Source organism: Sinocyclocheilus anshuiensis, unplaced genomic scaffold, assembly GCF_001515605.1.
Source record: "Sinocyclocheilus anshuiensis isolate Anshui unplaced genomic scaffold, SAMN03320099.WGS_v1.1 scaffold906, whole genome shotgun sequence".
Lineage (NCBI taxonomy): Eukaryota > Metazoa > Chordata > Actinopteri > Cypriniformes > Cyprinidae > Sinocyclocheilus > Sinocyclocheilus anshuiensis.
This window is the reverse complement of record NW_015540937.1, coordinates 411122-421425: the sequence shown is the minus strand read 5'-3', so window position 1 is coordinate 421425 and position 10304 is coordinate 411122. Positions and strand designations below refer to the sequence as shown.

At 33.0% G+C, this 10304-nt stretch overlaps 1 protein-coding gene across 1 annotated transcript in view; it reads left to right on the top strand.

The window, feature by feature from the left end:
* LOC107689596 (interleukin-1 receptor accessory protein-like) overlaps window positions 1-10168 on the top strand; it is a 17559-nt gene extending 7391 nt beyond the window's left edge. Inside the window, exons 4-11 of the mRNA XM_016487642.1 lie at window positions 208-394; window positions 3723-3769; window positions 4692-4825; window positions 4907-5039; window positions 5131-5279; window positions 7173-7316; window positions 8064-8207; window positions 9654-10168. Of these exons, the coding sequence (XP_016343128.1) occupies window positions 208-394; window positions 3723-3769; window positions 4692-4825; window positions 4907-5039; window positions 5131-5279; window positions 7173-7316; window positions 8064-8207; window positions 9654-10093 (1378 nt within the window). The 3' untranslated portion in view covers window positions 10094-10168. The remainder of the gene's footprint in view (window positions 1-207; window positions 395-3722; window positions 3770-4691; window positions 4826-4906; window positions 5040-5130; window positions 5280-7172; window positions 7317-8063; window positions 8208-9653) is intronic.
* The last annotated feature ends 136 nt before the right edge of the window (window positions 10169-10304 follow it).

Here is a 10304-nt window from a genome sequence, read left to right as displayed (position 1 = left end):
TATAATATAATATAATATAATATAATATAATATAATATAATATAATAATAAATTATTTGGATCTAAATATAAACATGGAACCAAGTCATGCTGGTTATTTCATCATGTTAGGGTTAGGTCAGGATATAAATACATATTATATAGATCTAAATATAAACATGTAACCAGTCGTGCAGGTTATTTCATGATGTTTTGTGTGTGTGGCAGCAACATTTCCTCGTGTGTGAAGATCGGCGTGGAGCTGGAGGTGATTCAGAAGGACGGAGAGTGTGACGGGAGAGCTCAACCTCACCTGAACCTGACTATACCGTTCCAGAGCGAACGAACCCTCACCTGTCCAGACCTGAACACACTCACGCTGCCCAACAGCACACACTCCATCAGCTGGTACCACGTGAGTCTCTGTGTGTGTGTGTGTGTGTGTGAATAAACCTCTGAGACTATCATAATTAAATATGATGCTGGAAACTCATCCGACTGTTATGAAGCAAATGAATTTCTTAATCTCCAGAGTCGCATGGCTAATGAACTGAGAAGACGTGAACTCAAACAATCAGCATCATTCAGTTTAAAGGTTGTATGCGAGCAAAACTATCAAAATGCAAATCGGTACGGGCAATTTGTCTGTTTAAAGAGTCGTAACAATGCAAGAAATGACCGGAAGCGATAGTGCGTATGAAGAAAGATGTATTATCTACTGTATATGCTAGTGCACTACTAAACACCTAAATAACCTAAACACGTCTAAAATGCACGACTGTATAAAGTTAAGATGAACCACTGCTATTGGAATGAATGGGAGAAAGTGGACGCCCATATATGGCGACTGTAGTAAAATAAGTCCCGCCTTCCAAATAAAAGAGCCAATCAGCAGTCTGCAAACTCACTATCTGGCGTTTACGTGAAAACTTGCGCATTTCATGTCCTACTAGTTACTCAAGAGTTTTCATGAGCACGTGTGAGGATGAAATCCCTCGCCTCGCTGCAGCTCTGCAGGTGTGTGCATTCAGCTTCAAATACACTGTGTCCTGATCAGACTACAGATCTATATTTCCTGCACAGCTTGTTAAAGGTCATTTCAGTCAAATGACAGTGTTTTAACTGCATTTTCATGGTGCAATACGCATAAAATGCAGAAAGCTGTTGCTTGTGGGAAAAACAGTTGCATGACATTTAGAAACGTTAATCCAGTGTTTTTGTGGCAATTTATGAGGAGTTTTGTGTGTAAACGTAGATAAGGCATAAAGTGAGTTATAATTATAATTATTATTATTCTTATATAAAGGCCTGTAAACATTATTACTGTATAAACGTCTTTATCAGGGATTCCCAAAATGTTAGTATCAATAACATACTATATATATTTTTTATTTTTATATTTATATTTATCTTTTTCATTTTAAATTATTATTATTATTTTTAAATAAATTGTTATTTCTATTTTAGTCATTTTAGTAATCTAAATGAACATTTGAAATGTTGCCTTTATAGCCGAAAAAAAGTTAAATTTTTTAATATTTTATTTCAGTTAATATGTATTTTCAGTTAACTTAAATGTTTTAAATTTTTTAGCTTTAGTTAACGATAACAACGCTGTCAGCCGAACCCCTTTGAGCTAAAATATTTACTTGAAGTCCCCGTAATATTTCAAGTAAATATTTCGATAATTTAACAACGCATTTGCATGTTTGTGGTTTTGTGATGTCAGTTAATCGTCGCATAACATGCAGGTAAACAAATAACATTTTCATTACATAATTCTATAATATTATATAGATATTATATATTTCTTATATTAATTAAGTGTTTTATTTTGATTATTATTTTAATTTAACATTTTTATGATTTAATTATTTATTATTTTATTAGCAGTTTGGGAAACCCTGATCTAATGGAATTGTACATCATCCAGGGTCTATAGTTAATTAAAACTAAAGATAAGAACACTTAAAAAAAAAAAATTTTGGTTACTTGAAATAAAATAAACAAACAGAAATAAAATGATATGATATGATATAAATTATTAGGATCTAAACATAAACGTGTAACCAAATCATGCAAGTAATTCTATCATGTAATCAAATCATGCAAGTAATTCTATCATGTTAGGAACAGGATAAAATAAAATAAAATAAAATAAAATTAAATTAAATTAAATAAAATTAAATTAAATTAAAATAATACTTATTATTTGGATGTTAAAATGTAATCAAATCATGCAAGTAATTCTATCATGTTAGGAACAGGATAAAATAAAATAAAATAAAATAAAATTAAAATAATACTTATTATTTGGATGTTAAAATGTAATCAAATCATGCAAGTAATTCTATCATGTTAGGAACAGGATAAAATAAAATAAAATTAAAATAATACTTATTATTTGGATGTTAAAATGTAATCAAATCATGCAAGTAATTCTATCATGTTAGGAACAGGATAAAATAAAATAAAATTAAAATAATACTTATTATTTGGATGTTAAAATGTAATCAAATCATGCAAGTAATTCTATCATGTTAGGAACAGGATAAAATAAAATAAAATTAAAATAATACTTATTATTTGGATGTTAAAATGTAATCAAATCATGCAAGTAATTCCATCATGTTTGGGAAACCCTGATCTAATGGAATTGTACATCATCCAGGGTCTATAGTTAATAAAAACTAAAAGATAAGAACACTTAAAAAAAACATTTTGGTTACTTGAAATAAAATAAACAAACATAAATAAAAAAACAAAAAAAACATTAAATTACTAAAACTGAAATAAAGTTTATATTTCATAATTCTGACTTTTCTCAGATTTTTTTTGTCTTCCTAGCAAAAAATGAATAAAAAACAAATAGGTATTTTATATATATATATATATATATATATACAGTATATATGACATATATATGACAGATATATGACAAAAACTAAAATTTAAAATGAAATCAGAAAATAAAAACTAATTTAAAATATTAATAAAACTATAATAGTTAACACTGAAATAACACTGACATCATCTCCTTGCAATTCTGTTTATTTCTCCCAATTTTCACTTTTGTTTTTTGCAATTCTGAGTTTATATATATCGCAATTGCGAGTTTATATTTCACAATTATGACTTTTCTCAGCTTTTCTTGTTTCCTCTCATCTCAATTCTATGGAAGCTCATTTCCGCCGGTATAAAAATATAAAAAAGGTAATTGCAACGTTTTATCTCAAAATTCGGATTTTTTTCTCTTGCAATTGCAAATTATACACTCATAATTCTCTTTTTACATCTTGCAATTCTGACTTTTTTCCTCTGAATTCTGAGTTTACATCTCACAATTAATTTTTTTTTGTTTCTGCCACTGAATTAAAAATAAAAAGGTAAAAAAATAATATTTTAATATTTTAAAAATAAAAAAAATGTCAAAACACACAACAAAATTAATTCTAAAAATAACCAATTTTAAAATGAATAAATGAATATGAATAAAATAAAATAAAATATTTCAGCTAGTTGCTAAGGCAACATTTCTCATTTAGTTTAAGTACTATAGTAACTAAAACTAAAACTGAAATAAAAATGAATAAAACCTAAATAGACATAAAAATGAATAAAAGGACTAAAACTAAAAAACCCTCATAATGACACCATCTCCCTTCTAGAGAGTGTGAAGTGATTTAAGAAACATGAAACTAGATCAGTGTAGATCTTGGCGGTTGACATCTGTTTCTCTGTAGTTATGCAGGACTAAACTGTTTCGAGGAGACCGGGAGCTGAAAGGAGTGTTTCTGCCACTGAATTAAAAATAAAAAGGTAATTGTGAATATTTTTTTTTAAATAAATGTATATTTTTTTAAAAATTCTAAATTGAGAAAAACTAAAAATTAAAATGGAAACAGAAAATATAACAGTAAAAACGAATTTTAAATATTAATAAAAATTATAATAGTTAATAATTATAATAACACTGCAATTCTGAGTTTATATCTCGCAATTAACTTTTTTCCCCTTACAATTCTCACAATTCTAAATTTATAAACTTTTCTCGCAACTGCGAGTTTATATATATCACAAATTCTATGGAAGCTCATTTCCGCCGGTATAAAAATATAAAAAAGGTAATTGCAACGTTTTATCTCAAAATTCGGATTTTTTTCTCTTGCAATTGCAAATTATACACTCATAATTCTCTTTTTACATCTTGCAATTCTGACTTTTTTCCTCTGAATTCTGAGTTTACATCTCACAATTAATTTTTTTTTGTTTCTGCCACTGAATTAAAAATAAAAAGGTAATTGTGAATATTTTTTTTTAAATAAATGTATATTTTTTTAAAAATTCTAAATTGAGAAAAACTAAAAATTAAAATGGAAACAGAAAATATAACAGTAAAAACGAATTTTAAATATTAATAAAAATTATAATAGTTAATAATTATAATAACACTGCAATTCTGAGTTTATATCTCGCAATTAACTTTTTTCCCCTTACAATTCTCGCAATTCTAAATTTATATCTCATAATATACTTTTCTCGCAACTGCGAGTTTATATATATCACAATTTGGTTTATATCTCATATTTGTGACTTTACATCTACCAATCCTGTTTTTTTTCATGCAGTTCTAAAGTTTTAGGAGAATTCTTTTCAGAATTGTGAGATTAAAAAGTTGCGATTACCTGTTTTATAGTTTTAATCTGTGGCAGAGAAAGCTTCCATATATTTGGTCTCGTCTCAAGATTCACACATTCGTCTTTCTCTACTGTAGTTCCTAATGTGGGCAGTAAAGTTCCCATCGTTCTGAATCCCGCGAGCGATCAGATCTACACAGTGACTCTGGGTGAGCGTCGTCGTCGTCTTTCCTTGTTTTTGCCATGTTTTCTGCAGTATGCATCACTGAACGAACGTCTCCGCATTGCAGGAGACACAGCGACGCTGTCCTGTCATGTGCTTCTGCCTCACCTGTACGAGGAAAAGCAGTACATCTGGTGGACCGTCGATAACAAAACCGTGGAGCAGCTCGCCGACCCGCGATTCAGCTCACCTGAGGCCAAGTACGGATGTGTTTGTGTGTTTCTCACTTCTTCAGTCTGTCCCGATCTCTGTTTTATTGACTCGTGTGTGTGTGTGTGTGTGTGTGTGTAGGCTTGTGTCAAATGATTACGGTGACAAGAGGAAAGAACGAGTCCTGTATGTGAGGGATTTTTCAGCTGACGACCTGCAGAGGGAGTTTACCTGCTCCGCCAGAAACAGCCGCGGGTTTAACACCAGCAGAGCCATACTCAAAACCGAACGTAACTACACACACTAACACCTCTAACACACACATGCATATCTGTTCAAATGTAATTGATTGCTGTGAATTTTCAGCATCATTCCTCCAGTCTTCAGTGTCACATGATCTTCAGAAATCATTCTAATATGCTGATTTGCTGCTTGAGAAACATTTCTGATTATTATTAATGTTGAAAACAGTTGTGCTGCTTCATATTTTTGTGGAAACTGTGATACATTTTATTTTTCAGGATTCACAGATGAATAGAAAGTTCAAAAGAACAGCATTTATTTGAAATAGAAATCTTTTGTAACATTATAAATGCCTTTACTGTCACTTTTGATTAAACTAATGCATCCTAAAAGTATTAATTAAAAAAAAAACAATTTAAGAAAAAAAATCCTACTAACCCCAAACTTTTTAGCAGTAGTATATATAGGCAGCTATATAATTAAAAATACATTTTGTGTGGGAAAAATAGCAAATAAATTTAAAAACAGCATTGTTACCGTTGTACTAAATCCTAAATAAAAACTAATTCAATCTTTGATGAATAGAAAGTTCAAAAGAACAGATTTTTTAAAAATAGAAATCTTTTTTAACACTATAAATGTCTTTACTGTCACTTTTAATCAGTTTAATGCATCCGTACTTTTATTCAGCTAAATTTCTCTCAAAACCAAAACTGTAGTAACTTACTTTCACCAAAAATTCAAACTAAAATAACTTTTATAATTGCTATATTTTTATATTGTTCTAAGAAATATATTTTATATAATTGTCTTTATTTATTTAAGATTCATTGTTATTTTAATCGTTTTAGTTTCTTCTACTCTAAATTTGGCATAAATATGCTGCTGATAAGGCATTAAAAGACTAATTGGCATTTTACACGCCAAAACCATTTTTAAATCGCATTTGGCACTTGTTTGTTTTGGACCCTGTATGCCCGTATGTTTATTTTCGCAGCAAATGTTGATCAGAATTCAGACTAAAATTGTATTAACTTCATTTTAATTATTTTTTTGTTGAGCATATGTCATTTATGCATTTGGCAAATGCTTTTATAATTGACCTAAAGCATTGCATGTGTCTCTTGAACCCATAACATGCTCTACCAGTTGAGATATAGAAACATTAGGAGCTAAATTTGACCAGTGAGATGAGTATTTCTGTGTCTATGTGTGTATATAATCTTGTCTGTGTGTGTGTGTGTGTGTGTGTCTGTGTGTGTGTCTGTGTCTGTCTGTGTGTGTGTGTGTGTGTCTGTCTGTCTGTGTGTGTGTGTGTGTCTGTGTGTGTGTGTGTCTGTGTCTGTCGGTGTGTGTGTCTGTGTCTGTGTGTGTGTGTGTGTGTGTCTGTGTGTGTGTCTGTGTCTGTCTGTGTGTGTGTGTGTGTGTCTGTCTGTCTGTGTGTGTGTGTGTGTCTGTGTGTGTGTGTGTCTGTGTCTGTCGGTGTGTGTGTCTGTGTCTGTGTGTGTGTGTGTGTGTGTCTGTGTGTGTGTCTGTGTCTGTCTGTGTGTGTGTGTGTGTGTCTGTCTGTCTGTGTGTGTGTGTGTGTCTGTGTGTGTGTGTGTCTGTGTCTGTCGGTGTGTGTGTCTGTGTCTGTGTGTGTGTGTGTGTGTGTCTGTGTGTGTGTCTGTGTCTGTCTGTGTGTGTGTGTGTGTGTCTGTCTGTCTGTGTGTGTGTGTGTGTCTGTGTGTGTGTGTGTCTGTGTCTGTCGGTGTGTGTGTCTGTGTCTGTGTGTGTGTGTGTGTGTGTCTGTGTGTGTGTCTGTGTCTGTCTGTGTGTGTGTGTGTGTGTCTGTCTGTCTGTGTGTGTGTGTGTGTCTGTGTGTGTGTGTGTGTGTGTGTGTGTGTCTATGCGTGTATATAATCTTGTGTTTGTTTGTGTTTGTCTGTGTGTGTGTGTAGCGTACGTCCCGACTCTAGAGCTGGGCTGTGGTTTAGGTGTGACGCTGGCGCTCATGTTGATGATGTTCGTCATCTATCACGTGTTCTGGCTCGAGCTGCTGCTGCTCTATCGCTCGTGGTTCGGCTCAGATGAGAGATACACGGGTGAGAACACAAACACAAACACACATTCACTGACACGATGCTGTGTTTCATGGGTAGTTGATAGCTGGTCTGTTATCAGGTTTAAGCTCAAACGTTTAAGCTCGAGGTTAACCACCATGAGGACGAATCAACAAAATTGACTGGCCTTATATATCGCATTGCTACTTGTGTGTATATGAGCAATATATATGAGCAATATCACACGGGTAGCAGTGCGATATGGCTATATAACAGCACGGCTGTGATTCGGCCGTAGCTTGACTAGTAACTAGCAATATGTACTCTCACTAGCTGGGTTTCCATCCAAAGTTGCGCAGAATTGGAATATTGCATAAAACATTTGCAAATAAGCACCACTTCCATCCAATGAGTCACAGAGAACAAAATCATCACTTCCTGATAAACTGGCACTAAATATCTCTAAGAAAAGTATAAGCCACAAGATCGGTCCGCTGGTCAGTCAGGTTATGACTTTTTTGATGCGCATGGAGGAATTCATTCGGCAAATGTGTTTCCGTCTCCCATTATTCGCATTAACCCTTTTTCGCACAAGTCAAAAACCACCTCAAGCGAGCGTAAAAACTTTTTTGCGAAATAAGCGAATTTTTTATTTATTTGTCTTTTCCATCACTCGTTTCTGATGCGATATGTCAAAATGCGTATAAAAACAGAGTGATGGAAACATAGCTACTGTTGAAGATCAAACTGAAGTTTAACACTAGTAGTGACTGAACTCTGTTTCTGCAGATGATAAGCAGTATGACGTGTACATCTCATACGCTCGCAACAGTGAGGAGGAGGAGTTCGTTCTGTCTACGCTGCGTCGAGTCCTGGAGACTGAGTTCGGTTACTCCGTCTGCATCTTCGACCGGGACAGTCTTCCTGGAGGAAGTGAGTATCACGTGTGACTCCAGACATACTGTACAGCAGGGGCAAAGCGGCTTCATTCACTGTTAAACTCCATCCAGTTTAATGTGCATTTAAGAATGTGTACGCTTACTTCATTTACATTCACATTCGCATTACTGACCACTTTTTGTGGACAGACGTTTACACCATTTCACCATTAAAATAAAAGCTAGAGGATTTGTAATGTTTAACATTCGAGGGTTTGACATTTGAAAGTGAAGAATTTAAGACACAGTGAACACAGTTTTATAAATATAAAAATAAATAAAAAAACTATACATATATATAAAAAATATATGTATATAAACAACAAAAATACTAAAACGTCAACTAAAATTACAGTAAAAACAAACACAATTTTTTTTTTCCAAAATATTAACAAAAATTATAATAGTGTATGACACTAAAATAACTCATAGAAAATTTAAATACAATTTTTAAAATATATTTAAAAATAACATTTAATATTTTATCTATTTATTTGCATGTCATGTGACCATCAACTGTGAATTTGCATATATATTGTTAAATTATTGAATTATTAACTTAAAAATAGTTTGGGAATCCCTGCTTTATGCAAGTACGTGAACACAGACACAAATTTACAGTTTGTAATACAGTGCAAGTATGTGTCAGCGTTGTTATTGTTAACTATTTTTAAAAAGTGGTCATTTAAACCATGCTGAAATACAATAAGATACAAATATTACATGAAAAACTAAATGAAACTTAGAAATAAAGCTATAACCAAATTAAACCTAAATAGTAGTATTTTAAGAAATGAACATAAATAAAATAAAAACTAAAACTGAAATTAAAACTAAATGATAATGTAAAAAAAGATACAATTACAGAAATAAAAACTAAAACTGAAATAAAAATAAATGTAAATGCAAAATATTCATAATAAAAAAAAACAAAAAAAACAAACACTAGCTTTCTAATCTTTTTGTATTCTGTTTTCTTTTCATTTATTATACTATTAAAAAAAGCAAAAAAGGCCTCTAACACTAGCTTGCTCTATTCTTTTTCTATTCTATCCGTTTTCTTTTTATTTATTATATAATTTTAAAAAACCCTTGCTATGTGTACTGCGTTAAGCTGAGACTTGTTATAGCACTTGTATATCATTGCTCTTTTGTTGATTTTGATTGCTTCTATTGTCCTCATTTGTAAGTCGCTTTGGATAAAATGTAAATGTCTAAATGTAATGTAATGTAAAATAAAAAAACTGAAACTGACAAAAGCACATAAAGATTAAAATAAGACCTGAAAATACATATAAATGATACTAAAATAACACTAGTATGTTTTGGCTGTATAGTGAACGTTAGCATGAAGTGTTGATCAAATACTGTCATGCAGAACGAGTGCGTGTGATGAATGATGTATTGTGTGGTGTGTTACTGAGCGTGTGTCTGTGTGTAGCTATAACAGACGATACGCTGAGGTTTGTGGGTCAGAGCCGCAGGCTGGTGGTGGTTGTGAGTCCGTGCAGCGCTGTCCGCGGGACACAGGCTCTGCTCGAGCTGCAGGCCGGACTGACCAGCATGCTCCACGGCGGCAGCCTCAGGGTGGTTCTGATCCAGTTCAAACCAGTCCGGAGGAAGAGCTGGGTCAAAGAGCTGCGCCGGGCCCGGCTGGCGCTGACCCTCGTACGCTGGCAGGGTGAGAAATCGGCCCCTCTGTCCTCACGCTTCTGGAAACAGCTGCAGCTGGAGCTGCCCATGAGGAGGAACACGCAACACACACAACACACGCAAACGCTGCTACCAGATATCACACAACACACACCCGACACACACACACAAAACACACATCATGCAGAAGAGAAACTCATCGATCCTTACTCTACCAGTGCCTTATAGACATCAGCTGTGTCCATAGTCAAGCTTTATTTGCATAGCGCTTTTCACAATCTGCATCATTTCAAAGCAGCTTTACAGACAGTGAATGTCATACAAAATTTACACTGAAAATACTATATTATATTTATACTATTATGGTATTTAGTAATATTTTGAGTTAGCTTTTATTTTTATATTTTCAGTTTCCATTTTAGTTTTGGTTGTTGTGTGG